General features: G+C 40.3%; 1 pseudogene and 2 gene segments (V, D, J or C); all 3 read left to right on the plus strand.

The window, feature by feature from the left end:
• Window positions 1–1,142: 1,142 nt before the first annotated feature.
• Window positions 1,143–3,621, plus strand: LOC118239005. The segment is given in 3 exon segments: window positions 1,143–1,191; window positions 1,296–1,674; window positions 3,495–3,621. Coding segments are annotated over 3 exon segments (552 nt in total).
• A 122-nt stretch (window positions 3,622–3,743) lies between these two features.
• On the plus strand, window positions 3,744–4,213 carry LOC118239006 (annotated as a pseudogene).
• Window positions 4,214–15,072: 10,859 nt separating this feature from the next.
• LOC103164439 lies at window positions 15,073–15,527 on the plus strand. The segment is given in 2 exon segments: window positions 15,073–15,124; window positions 15,199–15,527. Coding segments are annotated over 2 exon segments (381 nt in total).
• The last annotated feature ends 8,167 nt before the right edge of the window (window positions 15,528–23,694 follow it).

The raw sequence follows: 23,694 nt of genomic DNA on the forward strand, positions 1-23,694 counted from the left end.
TGGCTTCCAGGGACTCAATTATTTTCCCTATTCATTAACCAGAACTACAATTTATGCAGCTGTGGAGGTGAAACTCATAGGCCCTCCCTGTATGAAGCTCCCTTGTATTAATTTTCAACATCATTAGCCGATTTAAACTAACTTTATTATTATTATCAATTAGACAGTATGTGTTAAGATGAAATTATCTTAACAATAATGCACAGGTAAAAATGTCCAGTAGAATGGGATGTTTCCACATGAGAACACACTGTATTACAGGCAGTGGGGATCTCCCCAGACCCATTCACATCATGCCAGGTACCAGAGAAAGATGGCAGCAGCAAAAATGAAACAGAACAGCAATGGCAAAAGACATTCTGGAGTCTGTGGACTCCAGGTTTTTCGTATCAGATATTCACTCCCCCATGTATTCACCTCTTGGTGGCCTGACTCCTGAACTTCAGTTGCCACAGTCTGCCCCTCTCACAGGGCCACCTGCAGACACAGAAGTCAAATGCTGAGCTCTGCCTTGAAGTTCAGCTTCTCAGTCACTCCCTATTTCTAGGGTCAAATAAGTAATCATGCAGCAAAGGAAAACTGAATTAGACAATAACACATGAAATACACACAGTATCTGGAAAAGGCTTTTACATGTGATTAGCTGAACACTGGAATTCAGGCATGTCACGTGACCTACATACAGAAAGGGAATTTCCAATCTCAGGAAGCAGCTTTACACAAAGCTATAGCTATATTAGAAGTTTTATGTTCATCAGGGATGAGGTCAACACAATAGTGCTCACTTCATAAAAAATGAGCACTGTAAAGCAATGTCACTGCTCTTTTAATCCCAGAAGTGGAGAAGGGAGTTGAAATGAACATGAAAATGATTCTTTATAGAAAAAGGGATAATAGGAGATGATTTGAAAATGATCTAATTTAATAATATTTCCCCAACATTAACTTCATTATCAGATTCCTCCAGAACATTAACAAATAACCCAGGACCTGACACCTCCAGGCTCCACTTCTGAGCTTGCTATAAAGCAGGAAGACATGCAAATAGCCCCTCCCTCTGATCATGAAAAGCAGCCCAGCCCTGACCTTACAGCTCAGGCAGAGGAGCTCAGCTGTGGATCCCAAGACTTCACTCAGGGATCAGCATGGAGTTGGGGCTGAGCTGCATTTTCCTTGTTGCTCTTTTAAAAGGTAATTTATGCAGAACAGTAGATGCTGACTGTGTGAGTGGACATTAATCTGAGGGACAATGGACATGTGTGATGATTTCATGATCAAGAATTTTTATGTTTGCAGTGTTCAATGTGAGGTGCAGCTGGTGGAGTCTGGGGGTGGCTTGGTGAAGCCTGGAGGGTCCCTGAAACTCTCCTGTGCAGCCTCTGGATTCACCTTCAGTGACTACTGGATGCACTGGGTCTGCCAGGCTCCAGGGAAGGGGCTGGAGTGGGTTGGAGAAATTAAATATGATGGCAGTACCACAAACTATGCACCGTCCGTGAAGGGTCGGTTCACCATCTCCAGAGACAATGCCAAGAACACTCTGTACCTGCAAATGAACAGTGTGAAGTCTGAGGACACTGCCACTTATTACTGTACTACAAACACAGTGAGGGGATCTCAGTGTGAACCCAGACATAAACCTCACTGTGAGGCCGCCAAAGGCCACCAGGGGGAGTACAGCACACACAGGATACACCATCCCAGGAGAGCATAAAGACTTAACTGTGTACGTTCATCAGCAGCCTAGGTGCCTTTCATCCTACAGTTCCCAGAAAGTCTCTCTAAATATTTGTGCTATGGGTGACTGTTGTCCTCAATACATCTCCTGTGTTTCTGCTGTTATTTAAGCATAGGAGGCAGAGTCTCAGATGAAAAAAATGCAAAGTGACAGCACTGAGGGTAAAAACATCTCCATTGTATCACTGAAATCACAGCAGGAAATTCATGGGTGTTCCATGTCTTTTTTCTCATATTCAAGTAGATCCTTGGACAGATTTCTTTATTAGAGCAGAACTTAAATTTAAGGGTAAATCAAGAGATAGTTGGGGCCCATATATAGAAGCATAAACCCTACCAAGGCTCAAACCTCCCCTCCTCTCCCTGGCAATGGTGCACATCAGGTTCATACGTGGGTTTTCTATCAGCTGGTCCTTCAGTAAAGTCAGTTCAGAGTCTGTGTGGAGATGGCATTTCAAGGGTGGTTTATTGTCTTCTACAGGATGTAAATATGGGATTCCACAACCAGGACTGTATTATATGCATCTGATCACATGGAAATGGTCCTGAGAAGTGAGATCTGCTGACCTAGAAAATCTCTCTGAAAGGAATGTGTAATTGGCAGTTAGTAATCTACAGTCAACATGGACGTTGGAAGAGAAATTGGCAGTCCTGACAGGGAGAACAAAAAATGACAGATTCCATTAACTGAGGCCAGGAAGTTTGGACAGACCTCGTCCTGTCCATGAAAAGTGATTTTACCACAGATGTAATGTTACACATGTGTACTAAAAAATTCCACAAGAATCTACTTAATGATAACTGGAAGGTGCTGTTTTATGATGAGGTCATATCTCAGGGACAGGAAAGGCTCTGCAGAGCTCAGTTCACTGCCCCAATGTTCTGTTTCAAACTTTCTGTGTTTAAGAAGAGCAACATTAAACCCACAACTTGATGACCTTCAGAGTGGGAGAGCCTTTGGCATGCTCATTCCTAAGTGGGATGTCTGTGTCACAACCCTCCCCTCAGTGCTCAGGAACCTATGAAGAAGAGTGGCTGGAATGATTGCAGGAAACACAATGTCTGGGCAGCATCAAGGAAACAGTTTTTAGGGACACTATAGCAGACACACATATGAACTCAGGCACTGTAAACAAGACATGGAGAAGCTCAAGCCTGAGGTGATTTCTTGCTTGGACAAATAAAGCTTTTCTGAAGATGAGAGGATGGAGCATGTCACCAGCTAACCACAGGTCTGGAAGTCCGTACAGACAGACAGGAAGTGAGGTGGCTGGGCAGAGTGGATATAAGTGGTTAGATACAGGAACGTGGTCTTGTTTCACCTGGGATGCTAAAGAATTCAAAGTGGCTTTGCCTTGCTCCTTCCCTTATTTATTTTGGATTTTTGTAAAACACTTTTTCGTGAAAAATGTTCTGATGAAATTCTATGCCCAATCCTCTCAGATATTTCCCATATTTCGACTAGAAACCCTAATACCTTTTTCTATTGAAACTAAAGAATATTCTAGAAGAAAGGTATTTAGAAAAAGAAAAAATTCACCAGAAACAGACACCTGTAACATTCTGGAAAAGAAAATATTAATATCTTACAGATGAGAGAGTAAAATTTCTCCCAATTTAGAAGGTTTTGAAATTGCCTTTAACAATTTTACTCATCACTACCAACACCTGTGAATTTGTCAGGGAAATGAAATAATTTCTCAGGTTGGGATTCTAATTGTAAATTGAGGGATTAGGCCTTGATGTTATTTCCACAGGATCTGCATAGGTCTCAGGAATGGCAGCTTCCTCAGACAGGATGATTATTTGGACCTCAGCATCCTGCTGCCTGACCAAGGTGTCCTCTACCTCCTTCTTCTCCAGCTGGACTCGGTGCTTATCTAAGAAGCACCCTGCTCATGAATATGCAAATCATGTGAGTCTATGAATGTAAATACAGGGATGTCCACACCAACTACACATGATCAGTGTCCTCTCCACAGTCACTGAGCACACAGGTCCTCACCATGGGATGGAGCTGGATCATCCTCTTCCTGGTGACAGCAGCTACAGGTAAGGGCTCCAAGTTCCAGTCTTGAGGAGGGGCCATGTTATCAGGTGACAGTGACATCCACTCTGTCTTTCTCTCCACAGGTGTCCACTCCCAGGTCAAGCTGCAGCAGTCTGTGGCTGAACTGGTGAAGCCTGGAGCCTCAGTGAAGCTGTCCTGCAAGACTTCAGGCTACACCTTCATTTACCAGTATATACACTGGGTGAAGCAGAAGCCTGGACAGGGCTTGGAGTGGATTGGAAGTTTTTTTCCTAATACTGGTTAACTGACCTCAATCAGAAGTTCAAGGGCAAGGCCAAACTGACTGCAGACAAATCCTCCAGCACAGCATTCATGGAGCTCAGAAGTCTGACATCAGAGGACTCTGCTGTCTATTACTGTACAACATACAGCAACACACAGTGTTGCAACCACCCAGACAGATGAGGGAGGAAATTTTGGGAGAATTCCAGGCTCCTGTTTATTTTGATGACAGGTATTTTCACAACTTACATTCTCAAGAAGGTATATTCACTCTAACCTTCCCTAATAATGAAGGGTACAAAATACCACACTGTTACGGTAAATCTTTGTGCAAAAAGCCGCCGAGTCCCACCACCATGTGTGAGCTTTACACCAGCTGCCCGCCTGAGTTAGGCACAAATGAATACACAGAAACTTGTATTAGGTAAAATGCTGCTTGCGCAATGACTAGGATTCTCATTTGTTAGCTCAGTCTTAACTATCATAAACCTATACATTTTATAAGACTTACCTTATCGGATGCCTTATTGGCGTCCCTCCTTGCTGGTGGATCACATCGTGCTGCTGGAGCAGGAGCAGAGGGGAAAAGAGAGGCACTTCCTGTTTCTCCTTGGTTAAATATGAGTTTCCTTGCTATGTCACTTCCTGCCCGGATCACCACTTCTCTACTACATTTCCCAGAATCCTCTTTGACTCTTAGTCCGGTCTAAATTACTGTTAAACATACACAGTACATTTCCCATCACCACACTAATTCAATAAATGTTCCCAACTCATTGCACCAAATGAGTAAATTTAAATCATTAGTGATTCCTCACACAATATTCTAAAATGCATAGATTCAAACACATTCACAATAAACTCAGACTCAATAGTAATCCTTCCACAGCACCTCAAGAAAAGAAATCAAAGTCTTCCTGTTGGTGTCATTCAACCTAGAGAAAGCCCAGATTTGAGTTCTTTAAATCACTCGCCCTTGACTTCTTTTGTTCTCGTATCTCTCTTACATGAGTCTAAATCTCTGTCTCCATCTCCATGTCTCTTCTTGCCCCCCTCTCTCTCCCTTCTCCTTCCCCCTCTCTCTCCTTTCTGTGCTACAACCATCATTGTTCATCAATATCTCTCTGTTTTCTTCCACTATTCTGGGCATTCATTTCATAAGATTTATTTAAACATATGTTTTGTATTTTCATCAAATGATTGTCACAGCACAAATAAAACACCCATGCGATAGATGCTCTTGATTCAGGAGCATGGACGAGCACATCACTTAGGTTTAGAACTGTGCATTATCTTAATTTCTATAAGTTGATAACCTGGAAAATCCAAGGCAAGTAAGGTTGATTGTTGTAGGGAGATATCCCAAGTTCCTGTAGCATTGACCATGCCCGTTTTGGGGCATGGTCACAGGTAAATAGTAGGCAGGTGGAATAAAAGGCTGGGGACAGGGAAACTCAAAGGTTGCAGAGGCTAACCTTGGTTAACACCTTCTTTTGTGAGTGACTTCCCATAATAAATAAACACTTATACCCCTTATCCAGTGTGTGGTTCAGTTTCCTTTTCAGCTGATATCAAGAGTGGGACACAGACAATCTCCATGCTGCCCACCTCCAAAGGAGAAGTAGCCACTCCAACTGACCCCAAGGAGTAAGACCTTCTTGCTCCCTGTCCCCAGCCTTTTATTTTTCCTGCCTACTACCTATCTGTGGCCACATGCCATTTGGGGTGTGGCCAAATCTACAGATACCTGGGATATGTCCCTACAGTTGGTTACATTCTTCTCTCAAATGCAAGTTAAAGAAATAGGAGATATATATATATATATATATATATATATATATCAGTCTCTTAAGTAACCTCTAAGCATATTATTCTGGTCGGGAGGTCCAGCAAATGCAATAGCTCTGAGCATATAAGACATATTTTTATTATGTATTTCCATGCTGGTATAATTCCTGTAAATTGGTTTAAAGTGATATTAATTGATTTTTCACCAAACTGACATAATACCCCAATGCATATCCATGTTAAATGAAAATATGATCTGATACTATGCATTATTCTCTGGTCTCATATTGTCTTCATTCCTAGTCTCAGTGCCCTGACCTACACACTGAAGACAGAACATGGACCTGCATAAATAAACCATAATCTCTCACACTCCATTCATGGTATCATATTCTATACAGCATTTGTTTTTGCATAAATACTGTGATAATTGCCAATTTCAATGTATTGATGTCAGTGAGATGTCTCTTTGGCTCAGAATATTTACTTTAGATGTCTCTCTAGCAGACATATCTTCCTTATGACAAATATGAATTTTATACACTTACTGTGGATGCAATTGTATGGGGAATGCATTGTGGCAGGCATGAGTTTCCTAGGCCAATTCTATGTTAAAGAGTATGCAAACCTATGTTGAATTTTAAATAATGTTTGAAATATCAGCGACTTTATGAAAATCCCTGCTCTCTCCCCCATCTGTAGAGCAAGGATTGACCAGAAAGCAGGGGAACCTTCCCCTTCAGGCATCTCTATGGAATGGGACTCTCAAGTGTACTGGGAGGCATCTATCAAGAGTATCTAAGGCCTGGGTTCAAGGACTTGTCTTATCCCTGCAGACAATGTGTTATTCAGGAAGTGTCTCCTACATCAGTTAAAGGTGACAGAAATTTCTTGACCTCCAAGGCCCAACACTTTTTTGTTCTCCTCTGTGTTATGTGGTTAATTCTGACACCACCATGAACTCTCTTTCTCAAATATAAGCCACAGAGTCACGACAGAATGGGAAGAGGGTTTCCCTTAGCTCTAAACTTGGGAAAACCATCAACTGAAACTTAAGAAAGGTATGTATGATTGGTTGTTATTGGTTTTGAACTGGTAGGGCACATGACAGTTCACAGGGCCCATTTCAGTGGGAGAGGTATGTTTTTCTCAAGGAGGAACAAAGCTTCTGACCTGCACAAAACTCCGTCATATTTCTGGTCTAGTGTATCACAATAAGAAAAGTTTGTTAGGACAATCTTCCTGCCCTATATGAGAGACTTAACAGCTGTCTATAAACATTTCATAGAACCCCGATAAGGAGTGAGAACCATCAAATGGAGACCATGAAGCATCACAGTAAACACAGGGACACAGTCTATTACTTTTACTGTGATTTTCAAATTACATCAATTCCTTATGAACAATAGCATTGCTAAATATTCGTTGCCATGGGACAGCAAAATCAAAAGCCAAAATAAATAAATTGTGCAGAATTTGGAGAGCAGTTGCAGAGATGGGGCCAGGAAGTGTGTTTCCTGACTTGACACAGGGTCTATTCCACTCAGGTGACCTCATACAAGTCCCAGGAGTCCATCCCCTATATCAGTTAGAAAACTTGCCTTGAAGGATATAAGATTTGACACAGAAAAATACAGTTAGTCCCTAAAATATGTATCACTCTCCTGGGAAGCTACAAAAGCAGAGATGACACAATTCCAAGACAATATCAGTCACCATGAAAACAGTATAGCTCAAAGTAGAATGAATTAATCAGTTAAAACCTAAAACTTGACAGTCTTTTCACATGGAGAGGCAGTTTCAAGTCTCTTCACTCTAAGCCTTTCCTACAAATCATAAGTGTCATGACAGTGTGAAACATTTGGAAAATATCTGTGAGATTCATTTCATGTTCATCACATTAAACTTCAATGTTTCTCTGTGTGATTTGTTCAGATAACTGTGCTTCATGAGAATAGGGTATTGCATTCATCCACAGACAATACATTGGCTTCTATCTGTGCTTTTATTACTAGTGATATGCCTTTTATGAAATTTATTGCAACTTTCGCTGCATCTGTATATATTATATAGGCTACTGTATATATTTGTAAGCTTTTTGTTGGATTCTCTGCTTAATGAGTATGATGCAATCTTTTTATGTCTCCTAACTAGATTTTGTTTAACATATGTTTCACATTTGTTCCTTAGTTCTATTTGCTTGGTGTACCATTTTCCAAACTTTAACCTAAGGTGCTGTGTGTTATGATGGTGATGTCTCTTTCTTGGGCCAGCAAGAACCCACTCCTCTACTCTGAATCATTTTATTGTGATATGGAGAGTATCAACACTGAGTTTATTGGTAAGAGTACAGTAATTCCTGGCATGTGGTTGTTTCTGGTGTATTCTTTGAACTCTGGATTAACTTTTCTGAAATTGTTTCCACATTCCCTTTTACCATGGGTGTGTTTATTCTCCTCAGGCTAAATATCCCATTATTCCTTATTCTCTGTGGAGCTGGATTAGTCATCATATATTTCTTTAATGATTTCTATTGGGAAAGGTTTTGTTTTTCATTTAATTTTTACATATATTTTCATATATAAAATTATGTATGTTGAGAGTTATATCTTTAAGTACTTGGTATACATCTTTACAGGCCTGTCTGACTAAAAATGATTCTTTTGAACATTCAAGTGTTAGTCTGACTGACCTGCCTTTATAAGTGTTTTGACATTTTTTGAGACAGGTTTTCTCAGTATAACTTTGGAGCCTGTCCTGGCACTTGCTGTGTAGACTAGGCTGGCCTCAAACTCACAGAGATCTTTTTGCCTCTGCCTGCCAAGTTCTGGGATTAAAAGAATGCTCCAACACATCCCAGCATTTTTTAAAATTTAGCCTTTCTCATAACTTTCAAAACACTTTCCTTTTCCTGTGTCTTTATTATTTAACTAAAACACATTATAGGAAGTTTCTTTCCTGTTCCTAAGTGTTCTTTAGTCCATTCAAGATGCCTAGATGGGCATATCTTTCTGTAGGTTTGGGAAATTTTATTCTATGTTTGTATTGAAAACATCTGGTTCCTTTGATATGGTATTCTTCCCCATATCCTCTGCCTATTATTGAAATATTGGTTAGGTGTCTTTTCGATGTTCCAATACATTTCCGTATTCTCTTCATACATACTTATATTTTTCTCATCATTCTTTATACACTGTTTCCTTACATCTACAATATATACCAGCCTTGATTCTCTCTCTTGTTTTGACATTCATGTTATTGGTGAGTCCTTCCCCTGGACATTTTGTTTGTTGATTCATTAATATTTTCATTTCCAGCACAATTTCATTTTATTTTTAACAATTCTTTGGCTTTTTATTTCTTTCCTAGCTTGTATTTCCTCCTCACTTCATTCAGCTATGAAATGATGTTGCTTTGGTGATGATGATGTTGTCTTCAAATATCTTCATATCTTCTTCAAACTATGTTGACATAGACATGATCATTCTTTTGAGTTCTTTGCCCGAAAATTAACCACGTCATCACCATTGGAGTTCATTACTATGGACTTGTTATCAGAAGCATGGAGAAGAGGGGACATGCTGTGTTGTCTTTTTTATTTTAAATTTGGTGCACTAGGACTTATCCACTGAAACTTTACTGTACTTATGAGGTCCAAGAGTTTCCTCTTGGACACAGTAGGGTCTTTTATATAACGCATCATGTCATCTGATAATCAGGATAACTTGACTTATTCCCTTCGTATTCTGATCATATTATATCTATTTTGTTTTCTAAATACAATAAATAAGACTACAGCACGACACTTAATAATGGAAGAGAGCATGCATATCTTTGTCTAATTCCTGACTGTAGAGGACTTATCTCATTTTGTCTTCATTTGATAAAATTTTCATTGTATGCTCTGTCTATGTAGCCTTTCTTATTTTGAGGCACACATAGAATCCATTCAAAAAGATTTCAAAACCTTTTTCATTATTGCATGTTGAACTTTGCAGAGTGACCTTTTTGTATCTTTTGAAATAATTACATCATTTCAATCTTTGTATTTATTTATGTGTTGCTTGATACTGACAGATACTTGTTGAAGTAACCTGGCTTTTGAGAAAGAAGTCCACTTGGTTGTAATGTAAAATTCCACAATGCAGGACTGAATTTGACTTACAAGCATTTCGTTAAGAACGTTTGCATTTTTAGCTATCAAATAAATAGGTAATTATTTTAGTAGTGTCTTTACATTCTTAAGTTATCAAACAATACTGGCTCCATAGAGTGAATTTGGAAGTGTTGAGTCAGCTTCTATCTCACAGGAGAAGTTGATAAGTTTAGGTTTGGAGTCTTCCTTGGGAGTCTGATGATTCAACAGGGGCTCGGTCTGCCTCTGGGCATTTCTTTAAGGTGAGGCTTCTAAGACCAGGTTTACTTTGTTAAATGATTTGAACTCAGAAGTTGTTCCATTTCTTCTAGGATTTCCAGAATCCCATAGGATAAGTTTTCATTGTAATTTCTAATGACTTTCTGAACCACAGCGGTGTCAGCTGCAATGAATCAATTTGGAACTGAGATTCCTAAATTTGAAATTGGTTTTGAGAGTTTATTCCTTTTGTACAAATCATCTTCATTCATTCAGTGTGGGTATATACAATGCCTAGGAGAGGGTGAATTCACGAGAATGTTGAGACATTAATTTCATTGGTGGAAATGGTATCCAGGATGGCTGTTTCCATGAACACAAACTACACATGTGTCAGAACACAGCTTGATTTTCATCTTCTTCCTTGAGTCTTGTGTATCTGTCAAACTCTTCTTTTCCTACTTTAGGTAAAATCTTCTGGGTATGTATTCATGAGGATAATAGGTGCAGAAAACATAGGGCGTGTGAGATCCTAATGGAGGGATAGGCAGATGTGTTATAGCCTGGGAAGAGACAAGCAGGTTTGAGGCATGTGGATGAATGGTTGTGGAGAAGCCTGGAATGCTGAAGCACTAGGAAGGCATGAACCTGAATGAGGGGAGGCCTTTCAAATAAGAAACAGTCAGGGCTACTGATTAGTTCAGAGAAGTAAGACCTTGGAGAAGACTGCCTGGTATGTGGGAGGGGCAAACCATCATGAAGGGAAGGGATGGAAGTCACAGGAAGAGAGCAGGCTGTGGGAAAGGAAGGAGCTGGAGTACCTGGTGGTGCAGGGAAGGGAAGTCCCTAAAAGGTCATTTTGATCTTCTCTGTGAGAAAGAAAAGGCCTCCCTGATAGGCAGAGAAAGGCAAGTCCCTGAGGATCTGTGGCACACAAAGTATAGGGAATGGAACGAAATAGGGCTTCCTGGTGCCTGACCTAATTCACAGAAGAAATAAGTGTGAAATTCAAATGGGGTGGAGGTGGCCTGAATGATGGAGAAGAGGTCAACCCAGTGGAGTTAAGAAGTTGCACACGTCCTTGATCTGTTTTTATAATTGATCAAAGAATAATCTCAGAGAGTATTTATATCTATGCAATGACATTCTGTATTCTTTTAAAAATTAAACGTTAAGCTTGTGCATGTTGTACTATACCATTGATCTGTGTCCTCAGCTACTTTAATTTAACATATACATTGGTGAACCATATACAATGTTTGCTGAAATTACCAAATTTTAGGTATTTCAAGTCTTCATTTCCTATGAATGCATTGATAATTTATGAAAAGGCAACAGAGGAGTTTATATGGAAAAACCACAGTAAAGTAAGATTGCAATACTATATTACTATTAAGGAGTAAGCTTCATATTAAAAACATTTTCCTTTTCTTTCTTTCTTCAAAATTTTCTTTGGTTTCTTGAAGAATAGTTTCATGTGTCCCAAGCATAACTCAGAATATGATTCTCCTACTAAGCAAATATTCTTTATCCATGCAGGACTGGAGGTTAACACAGGGCTTCTGTCTTGAAAAATGTTTTCTACAATGTGAGCTAAGGACCCCAGACAATAAATCATATTTGATGCTGTAAAAGCCACCTCATTTTATCTCAGGTATCTGCAGCATTAATTCTGTCTCCCAGCACTCACATCTCTTAGCTCATGACATAGCAGGAAGACATGCAAATTATGTCCCCCTCTGGCCATGAAAACCAGCCCTGACCCTACAGCTCTGACAGAGACACCCAGCTCTAGACTCACAAGTCCTCCCATTTTGTGGTCATCACTGAACACTCAACATTCAGCATGGAGATGAAATTGTGCTGGGTTTTCCTTGTTGCTCTTTTAAAAGGTAACTTATACATAGTGGGAGATACTGGGTGTGTGAGTGGACATGACTGGGAGGACAGTGGACATTGTGTCAGTTTACTGACTGGAGTCTCTGTGATTGCAGGTGTCCAGTGTGAGGTGCAGCTGGTGGAGTCGGGGGGGAGGCTTGGCACAGCCTGGAAGTTCCCTGAAACTCTCCTGTGCAGCCTCTGGATTCACTTTCACTAATGCCTGGATGAGCTGGGTCCGCCAGGCTCCAGGGAAAGGGCTGGAGTTTGTTGCACAAATTAGAGACAAAAGTAAAAATTATGCAACAGGCTACGGGGAGTCTGTGAGAGGCAGATTCACCATCTCAAGAGAAGATTCTCAAAGCAGCGTCTCCCTGCAAATGAACAACTTAAGATCCGAGGACACTGCCATTTATTACTGCACTAGAGACACAGAGAGAAGACTTCAGTGTGAACCCTGACAAAAACCTCCCTGCAGGAGCGCTCAGGACCAGCAGGGGGCGACGACAGCACATGGTGAACAGAGACAGTGCAGGAACAGGTGCAGACAGAGTTGAGTCCCAGTTCTGGGGTCTCAGCTCCATCTGATAATGTCCCAGATGTTTTCTGCACTTGTGTTTTACAGATGTCTGTAATATCTGTGGAAACAGATTTCTGTTTTTATTAACTTAAAAAACTACATATACCACACAGTCTAAAGCAGGTAAATGCTAAAAATCACCCCTGATATCAGAAATGATTCTGCAGAGGTCACCAGGGTCAAATGCTCAGGAAGGTCACAGGTATTTGTGAGGCTGCACTCTCAATGAATTTCAGGACAAAACTAAAGTTATTCTGATTAGGACAGTGTTTGGGATTAGGGGAGATCAGCACAGATACAATCTGTAATCTAGACACCTGGATAGGTCTCAGATATTTCTCCTCTGTCTGCTCTCTGCAGGCCAACAGCTTTGATTTAAATGGAAAGAAGCTGTCTCTCAGGGAGCATGATGACAATTCCACTGAACTGGGGATAAGATTTTCTCTTGGCCACTGTAGGGTCTTGAAACCATTGTGTCAACATGGATACATATGAGAGACAGACAGACAGACAGACAGACAGACAGACAGACAGACAGACAGACAGACAGAGAACAAGAGAGAGAGGAAGAGAGACAAACATAGTGACATAAAAATAGATAGATAGATACATAGATAGATAGATAGATAGATAGATAGATAGATAGATAGATGTTCAAAGAGACAGAGACCAGGGCAGGATTTACGGATTTACAGGTTTACTAATAGGAATGTACAGAACTATAATGGAATTATTTGCTGAGGTTATAACATCATTTAGATTTGAGGAACATTATGTCTGGGATAAAGAATATCATTTTTAAAAGTCCTTATTTACCTGGGCTTGACATTAAGGTCAGTTTAAAAATGTAAGAAACAAAAATCTAGGTAGGAGGGTAAAATTTAGGTTGTTAAAACATGTGAGCAAATGATATTAAATGACTCAACATTAATTGCTCACACCCTCCACCTTGACATGTGTCTCACTATGCTTGCATCTTGCTGAGAATGTCCTATCCTGTGGGTAACAACTGTGATGCAGTAGGCAGTGTGTTTTGAAAGATGTATATGGTAAGTAGTCTATTGTGAGAAGGGGGCCACACTTTACTGCAGCTGGGCTACACCCTTTCACCCAAGGGCATTCATCATTGTATGAAAATAGTTTAGAATGTCTGCTATCGTGGTGGGGTTCTATTGGCCTCTACAGAATAGTGGCTCCTGATTGTCTCTACAATGCCCAGGACAAACAATTTCCTGGGCCCAAACTTCATCATTTCTGAGATACAGGAAAGTGGCTATGAAGCCTTAAAGGAAGCTGCTGTTTATGCTGGAGAGACCTCCTGTGTGTAGCTTTTGGCATTTCTAGGAAAAATCCTCTCACAGCAATCCCCCTGTTTCTCTGACTCTTACACTCTTCCCACACTCCTTCACATTGATCCCCAAGACGTCAGTGAGTTGTGTGAAGATGACTCCACCCCCTCCTCCTCTCTCTCTTCTGCTCTTCCTCCTCCTTCCTTCATCTTCTGATCCCCTCCTCCTCCTCCTGCTTCATCACAACAATCCCTCCCCTCCCCATCTCCCTCCTCCCGTCCCTCCTCCCCTCTCTCCCCACTCTCTCTCCTCCTTTTATTCTGATTTAAACAGCATGAGTTTTTGTTTTATTTAACTTTGTGTGGATTTCATATGTGAGTACTTTATTACCTGAACTACACTGCTGATCACTTCACTGCACGACTGCTGATCTGATTAGGACTCCACTCTCAGGTTCTCTCTCTCTCTCTCTCTCTCTCTCTCTCTCTCTCTCTCTCTCTCTCTCATTTAGTACACTTAGTACATATTATATACAGCCTGGCTGCACTGTAAAGGGTAGGAACATGTATGAACAAGGAACTTCACAGGACTGAGCACAGATGAGGGCATGTTTTAAGGCTGACTCTGGGATAATGGTATTGATGTCACTTTCCTTATAGTGAGTTATGATATGAGCAGAATCAGAACATGTATCCTTGTGCTGTTCACTCACAGCAGAGAGCTAAAGTCAATGCTATTTCCCCAAAGGGACAATAATATTAATAGTTCAACTAGTGATTCAAATGTGGTCATCCAGTGGCCAGTCAGGTTGATGTCATGTGAATGGTGAAATTTGATGCATTTATTTATTGTATATGTCAGTGACCACACTGGCCCCAGATAAACCCACTGTGCACAGTACCCCCTTTCATGTCAGTAGCTTGTGAGAGATGCTGAGTGAGAGACAGCTGGGCTCTCAGAGAGACAAGCGTGCAGCCTTCTCACACGTGTGGTGAAAGTGGTCATGCAGCATGCTCTCCTACATTTACTTAGAGGAACATCCCACATGCAAATTTGTAGCAATGCCACCAGAAGTCAAGCATCTGCTTAAATTCAGAGCCTCCTACACCCTGGAGAATATTTTCTGGGAGGCATTGAATTAACCACAATGGACATGAAATCCTTGTGGGTCTTCATTTTCCTGCTGATGTTTCCCAGCTGTGAGTGCCACGGGGAAGCAGTGGAGAACCTTGTTCTGCTGGTTCTGAGCTCCTGACTCACTGTTGTTCTTTGTTCACAGGTGTCCTGTCCCAGGTGCAGCTGCAGGAGTCAGGGCCTGGTCTGCTGAAGCCCTCGCAGTCACTGTCCCTCACCTGTACTGTGACTGGTTACTCCATTAGCAGCGGTTACTGGTGGCATTGGATTCGTCAGCATCCAGGGAAAGGGCTGGAGTGGATGGGTCGGATTTATAAGGATGGAGACACCTACTACAACCCATCACTCAAGAGCCGAATAACCATGACAGTAGACACATCGAAGAATCAGTTTTCTCTGAGGCTGAGCTCTGTGACCACTGAAGACACAGCTGTGTATTACTGTGCAAGACACAGTGATGGAACTTCAGTGTGAGCCTGCACAAAAACAAGACTTCCTGCAGGGGACAGGAGTGCCTCTGTGACAGACATCACTGCGTACTAATGCAGTCTAGTCTCAGCCCGGAAGCAGCAGAGTGAGGAAGGACCACCCACTTCCTGTGGGATGGGGAGTGTTATGTCCACCAACCACACGCTGTCCCAAAGGGACATTATCCCTTGCCATTGTGTTTCTGCTTTCACAGATCCTTGGGTGGCAGTAAAGGCCATAAGAAAACAGTGTCATTATTTTCATAGATGGGATGGGGATAATGAGTAGAATATTTGTCCTCACCAATCATCATTTGGCCTCCTTTTCCGCCTTGAGCATCAATATATGCCATGATTCTCATTGGCTCTAGATTGAAGTATAAGCTGAACTTTGTCTCTACAAAACAAACATGGGAAACATTAAGTGACAACGTAGGCTCCTTTGGATTGTGGCTTGTTAGGATCCTACTAAAGTTAAAAGTCGTCCAGGGCAACTTTGAATCAACAAAATAAACTGCTGTCATTGTGTGAGAAAGAAAATATGCAGATACTGGAGTCTCTCTGTCCCTGTCCCCGTCTCTGTCCCCGTCTCTGTCTTTTTCTCTTTCTGTCTTTCTCCCATGTCCCTCTTCCCATCTCCACCTCTGCTTTCTAACATTCAAATTTCATCTGAAGCAGAGCCTCAAAGTTCTCATGTGACCATTGACTAGATGTGGGAAGAGGCATCATTAGAAACCTTGCAGCCTTTAGTGTGGGATTTGAAGCTTTCATATATGAACTGGAAATGATTCTGCTCTTTGTACAACCCATGCTGTAAGATTCATTTAGAAATCTGAGTGAATTAATACATGAGGTAGAATTTTCCAAAAACAATGTAAGTCCAAGAACACATTGCCCTCATCTAGGCCTCTTCTCTCAGATAGGTGAGAACCTCTCCTAGAGGACATGGTCATTGCCTCTGCTCCTCATGATTCTTGTGGTCCTTAAGGCTTTGAACCTCTTGCTCCCCCTCACAGTGGCTCCCTTAGTGGGCAAAGTTCCTCTTTCATTGCTTTTCCGCAGTTTCATGAAGGAGATGAATTCCAGAGGAGCTCAGAGCACAGATCTCAGGTTTGTCATGAGGAAAGTTGGAGGGAAAGACTACGGAAGGAGCTGCCTGTCCCTCTTCCCCTGTGCATTGATAGGGTGGTTCTCTGAGAATCACCCTGGAAAGTGAACACTGATATGGTTTTCTCAGAATCCTTTGAGGATTTCCTGTGAACTCCCTACTTCCTGTTTTCTCTTCCAGCATCAAGTCTTCACATTGGACATGGAAAATCAGATGCTTGACCAATAAGATGCAGTGGAGTTCATTTGGGGAAAAGAATCTTACACAGAAAACAAGTGACTGTCATAGACTCCCACTCCAAGGATGCAGACCCTGACATCCGGATGCTCTCTGAGAACAGAAGAAGGGGCTTCTGGAGCCCCAATCCTATTCCTTTTAACCAATCACATCCACACCTCTGACCATGCCTTAAAGGGGATGTCAATGCTACAGATACAGTGGATGAATATCTCACTACAAGTCCCCTTTTAATCTAAATAAGATTTAGACTTGATACAAATCTATCCACAATGATAGCAAATATTAAGTATGCTCTTGGAGAAGGCATGGTAAAAACATACAAAATTTATGACCTATGGCCAGTGAAGCAACATAGAGCAATTGCCATGAACTACATATCCAGTACTAGGGCAAAGACATAACAGAAATTACTATGAAGTTGTCCTAAACTGGAAAATTTTAATCCTGTACCTAATATTTCTATCTAGGAAGACAGAACAATACTTGTGACAGTCTAATCATCAACCTCATCAGAGACCTGAGAAGAAAGATAACAATACTAGGGTAGGCAGGAAGTAGAGGTAAGCAACTTCCAAAGATGCAGAGAAGAAAGAACCAACAGGCTACCTGGAGAGTCACCCAGAGTCTCATAGCAGCGTAGGGGCAACCAGCTTTGGCTAAGACCTAGAGTAACTGACAGACCAACACAGAAGCAGGGAGGTTAAAAGAGTTTCTAACCCTGATTGGCAGTGTTCAGCAATCTTCTTTAAGTTTATCTCCTGAAAGTTCAGTAGGACATCAGGTCCAGAGTCAGCTGTTGACGTGGGGTCAGGTCTTTGCACAAGAGGCCAGTAGCCAAGGAAAGAATGAACTCCAGAAGGATTTGTCAATGGTGCCCACCATGCTCACTGGAATAGCTTGGTGCTGTCAGGAGCAATTGTGTCTCATGTCATGGAGTACTAGTATTTAAACATTTATGTTCTATGAAGTGTTTGAAGATTATATATCTGTCTGACTAATCTCATAGGTATAAGAAACATGTATAACTATGATCTGTAATTCTCAGAAACTTAGTTGTACAATGGCTGAAACTTCCCAAAATAATTTAGCAGGTACAATCAATTATATATAATCAATGATATATATATATATGAATATATATGTATATATATATATGAATGACAGAGATAGAACTGAAAGGTCTTTATACTTCTGTGCAAAACATCGTAAACAATAAGAAGACCTTATACAGTCAACATACTAGAATCTAACAAATCTAACAATTTAGGTTATTTATAGCTCATAGTTGCTAAAAATATTTCACTAGAAGTATATTAACCTAACTATATCCAACCCTAACCATACCTTTCCCATCCAGACCCTTAAACATATCTAAAATAGATACCAGAGACTGAGCATCACTTTCCATACCCAACTCTATACAACTTTAAACCAACACTAAGCAGGTGATATTTATCCCCTTTTTAGTGACAAGAGAAAAGAAGAAAAAAAACCCAAATACCTTTAATGCCAACAGTAGCAAATGGGGGCATTGTTTTCTTTTTATATATATACATTTTACTTAAATTAGAAATAATCTTAATTTACATATCAATCCCAGTTCCCTCTCCCTTCCATTCTCCTCAGACTGCTGACAGGCCATCATGGCAGCTGTATGTACTCACCATGCTCTTTACAGCCTGTGATCTCCACTCAGTCTCGCTAAGTGTCACATTCCACCATCATCATCAACAGATTTGGAGACAGAATTGGAAATTCTCAGAGAGGGTGTTGTTTAAAAAAAGTTTTTTCCAAAGTTAACAAATTGGAAACTCCATTATGATGAAAGGAGACGTGTCTCTGTGAGGTTATATATGTGGTTTAAAAACGATACAATTAAATGTGTGCCAAGTTGCTTGATTTGACGCCAGCATATAGGTCTTAGAAAGAGTTAATAAAGAAAATAATTCCATTTTGACTGATAAGATACAATCCTTAAGAGATATTCAGACAACGTCAGAGGAACTGAAAGGAGATTCAACATCAGTATTACATTATAAGAATAGAGAGGAATAACGCAATGCTTTCAAACAACCACCCTTAAATTATCCAGTTACCTAACAGGAACACATGCCAAATGACAGATATCCCCAGCCTGTGTAAGAGCTGACTGGATTATTGTGGAAATAATATATTTGTGGAGATTTAAGGAAGTGATCATCTCATTTACCCTTTGTGAGGCAGATGTTTAATTCAAGGTCTAATAACAGAATTATCCCAGAGCGATTGGAAAGAGTTGGCTACAGCAGTATTGGAGCCTGGTCCTCAATTGCAATGGAGGACATGATGTAAAGATGATGCTAGGGCCATTGTACAACACAGTAGGCCTAGAGTACTGAAACTTCCCAAGACCAATTTCTTGGTGACAGTGATTATGCAGGTGTGTGTGTGTGTGTGTGTGTGTGTGTGTGTGTGTGTGTGTGTGTGTGTATTTATGTGTGTGTGTGTGAGAGTGTGTGTGTATGTATTTATGTGTGTGTGTGAGAATGTGTGTATGTGTGTGCATGTGTGTGTATGTGTGTGTGTTGCACATGTGCATCTGCGTGTACTTCTTGAGTTTTTTATTCTTTTATGGATTGTTTACATTTCATTTTATTTGCCATTTTAATTTCTAAAGAGAAATAGGAGGGAAAGAAGGCCTGAGGTTGGAATGGTGGGGAGGTGTGAGAATCTTGGGGGAGATGGGAGAATTGTGATCAGATGAATTGTATATAAACAGTATTTTAAATGAAAAAAAAAAAAAACGTTACAAGGCATTTATCCCTCTGTGTCTTACAATTTAATTTCAAGTAATCAAAGCCTAGTTGCCTCTCAAAGGATTCTTACCACTAGTTTGCAAGTGAACATCTCTGTCTTGTCAGGGAAGAATTGTAGTAGGAAGAGTACACAGCTGGGAAATCTTTGATGACTTTTCACCCTCTGTAGCTTGAACAAGTACTTTTGGAAATAGGAGCATCAGTCAACATTGAGGAAGTCTACAAATCAGTTTCACCTTGACTTACTTGTGTCTCATATCCAGAGTGTATAACCTGTTAAGCACTAAGGTCTTATCACCTTGATCTTGGGAATAATCCAAATCAATGAGAGTGCCATATATTCTTTTAGAAGCCCTGGAACTATGATTAAAACCAAACCCAAACAACACAATGGCTTCTGTTTCCTTATACATTCCAGTTAGATTTCAAGCCCTGTGTTGTTCTCTTCAAATATATCTTTTAAAATTTTCATAGTTTGTGACCATAGTTTCCAGTGATGCATTTATGTTTGTTGTTAACAGTGAAATATAATGAAATAAAATATAATAATCAGAACAAGAACCATCACATCAAAATTGGACAAGGTAACAGCAGAAGGAAAAGGGTCCAAAGAGAAGTCACAGGCATCTGAGACCTGATCATTCATACACTCATCAGTCTTTCTTCAATTTTTAATATTAATATCTTTTTTCAAAAAATATTATGCGTGAGTAAAATTTTATATTTTATTCTGCTTCTGCTTTCTTTCATATTTAATCCCTTTTTCTTAAATATGTATTCGTATTTATATATCTACATATACATTACATACCTAAATAAAAAAAGAAAAATCTTCTCAGTCCATATAACGTTACTTGCAAATGTGATTTCAGAGCTTTTTGTTTTGCTGCACTCTTCTCTCTAGATGAGTACTTCTCAGACACAAAGTTCCTTAGTTGTCTGTGTTCCTCTGACTAGGGTTGAGAGCAGGTGAGATGCCCTCCTTTTGTGTTAGCATATCTACTGATGACATTAATGTTTTGGTCACAATTCAGCAGCCATGTTGGTTAGATTTAATGGGTATCTCTTCTCTGTTCTATCTCCCTTCCATTGGCAACAGAGTTCCTTATGTCCGTTTTCTGCTTTTACTGCTGTTTTCTTGCTCACATTACCTGCCTGCTTGCTGAAGTGAACTTTTTGATGCAGCTGAATGTATGAAAGCTTGAGTGTTTACCTATAAGTTAGAGAAAGATAAATGGGAGGAGTGATGGTGTTGGTTCAGGGTTAATGATCACAGATTTCAGCATCTGTAAAGGAAAAGAGAATGTACTGTCCAGGCTGAGACTTCTTTGGATTCTATTATAGTGACCTCAGCTATGGGTGAACAAACAAGAGTACAGAATGTGGGATTACAGAGATCAAGAATAGTACAGTTAATAATCAGCACAGTGTGGTGGTAAAAAAGCCAAGAGATCCAATGTCTGTACCAAATGACAGGGTGAGGTCAGGCCACATGGCTGCCAGTGACATAGGACCACATTGAACATGCAGGGGGGACACATTATGGACACCAGGAACCTGAGAATTAAATTCTCAGTGTCTTAGAGAAGAAACGAGATAAATATATAAGCACTATTTAACGAATGTGAACTGAGATTTTTCTGATTTTGTAATCAAAAGTTCAATAAACCTATAAATTCAGCTGACACAAACCTTGTATATACCAGTGTTTACTCACCAAGCCAGAGTTTACTGATAATGGTCAGTGAGAGCTGAATTTTAACCAGTTCAGGATGGAGGGGCCACAAGACTGATGCTGTGAAAAGTTTGTTGTGAGCAATCTGACTTCTATATTCACCACAAACAGAGAATCTATCCCCTTATCACAAACAGCGAATTCATCCTCTTTTCACAAACAGAGTATAAAGGTGGTTGCCAGGGTCAATACAATGGTATTTGTCAGGACACAATGACATTTTCAAGGTAAACACAGTAGGGTTTAAATTCATGTTTAAGACCAATTTTCCTGTCAAGCTTCTACATGCTTTGAATATTCCTAGGGACAAGGAGAAACAGGGGTGGCTTGCATCTTCACTGACTGAGGGAGTTCCTCAGTTTCTCAGAAAGTAAAAAGCACACAGTGCCCCAGGAGCCAAGGTCTCTACCCTGAAAAACTCTGACATGCTTTTCAAACCAACTAGACCAGGTCAACTCCATGATTCCCTACAAAACACAATGGGTCTATGTAGATGGAAGTTTCTGTCTGACCCGGTTCTGTACTTGTTTAGTTGCAAATAAACACACAGAATCTTATATTACTTATCAACTATTTGACTGCAGGCTGAGGCTTCTTATTGCCTAAACTCCTAATCATTAACCCATTTCTACTAATCTGTGTATCTCCATGTGGTTTGCCTTACAGGTGATGTCGAAGTCTCATTCCTCCTTGACATCTACATGGCATCTCTCCGACTCTCCGTACTACTTTCACATTACAGTTAATAACTAATACATAGCCTGTGATGCTCAGGATATATATTTATTAGGTAGCCAACCGGCAGGCAATTACAACAAGCCAGAACAGCAGGGAAAAGAGAGACTACCATGTGCATTCCCTATCTCCTTAAACCTTTACTATGCTACTCTGACATCACCTTGACCACACCCTGACAGGCGTAGGCAGGCACACCTGTAGCCAGCCCTTGGGAGGCATGTTTACAGTGTCTCCCTGCACGTTTCTTTATCCCTTTTTGGATTTCTCGCCTGGTTAAATCATGCCGGTCTATTGGCTGAAACAGCTTTATTCATTGACCAATAAGAGAAACATATATTCACAGAATACAGAAAGGCATTCCTCATCAGGTCTACCATGAATAAGATGTTTATTTTTCCTAGGAGCAGTGATTTAACATGCTGTAATTCTTTGGAGTGACTCTGTAGTACCAGTGGGTAGTGCTGGATGTGGATCCATCTGCCCCCAGGAAAGACCATGGCATTGTGAGGAATGTTAGTGATAATAGAGGCCCAACTGAAAACCAATCTCAGGGACATGTGTGCAGGATCTCCAGGAAAACAAGTGCAAGTTTTCTCTGCAGCTGAGCTCTGTGTATATTTTGGTAGCATGGATGTGTTAGTGCTCAAGCTACACAGTGAAACTTGAGTCTAAGCCAAGACATACCAACATGCATGTACGCTCAGGACCAACAGAGGTCACAATGGAGCAAAAAATCATCAGGACAAAAATGAGTTGAAGAGAGGAGGTGACATCATAGTCTCTGAGGAATCCTTTTAAAAGTCTGTTTTCTGAACAACATCTATTGCAGTTGATATGTGAAGTCTTGAATTTTAAGACACAGTTAAATATGTTTTGCTAAATATGGCATAATTTGTTGTTTTCTTATTTGGTGTATTATGATTTATTGATTTTTTGATAGTAAATTTTTTCATATAATTGTTTCAAATAATAGATTTACTGCTCTATTCCTTTCTGAACTTTTTCAACTCCATACCACTCATCATGCAATGATTTTTATCTCTATTGAAGCAAACAGACAAAAAGAAAAGGAAACACACACACACACACACACACACACACACACAAAATAAATTCACAGCTGCAACCTCCTGGAAAAGCAAATATTAATTTTTTGTATATGAAAGAAGATCACAAGTTCTCCTGATTTCAGAATTTTTGAAATTTCCAGACACAATTATTACCCCCACCTGAGAAACATTTTTTTTCAAGAGGATAAGTATCTCAGGTTGGGATTCTATTTGTAAATTGAGAGATTAGGCCTTGATGTTTCCACAGGGTCTGCACAGGTCTCAGGAATGGCTACTTCATGCAACATGTTGAGGATTTGGGAATCAGCATCTTGCTGTTTAAGCTAGTTATCCCCTACCCTGTCTTCTCCAACTAAACTAGTTGCCTATCTTAAAAAAAAACTGCCTCATGAATATGCAAATGATGTGAGTCCATGGTGGTAAATACAGGGATGTCCATACCATGACCAGCATATGACCAGTGTCCTCTCCACAGTCACTGAGCTCAC

The sequence above is a fragment of the Cricetulus griseus genome, chromosome 5 (assembly GCF_003668045.3).
Source record: "Cricetulus griseus strain 17A/GY chromosome 5, alternate assembly CriGri-PICRH-1.0, whole genome shotgun sequence".
NCBI classification, from domain to species: domain Eukaryota; kingdom Metazoa; phylum Chordata; class Mammalia; order Rodentia; family Cricetidae; genus Cricetulus; species Cricetulus griseus.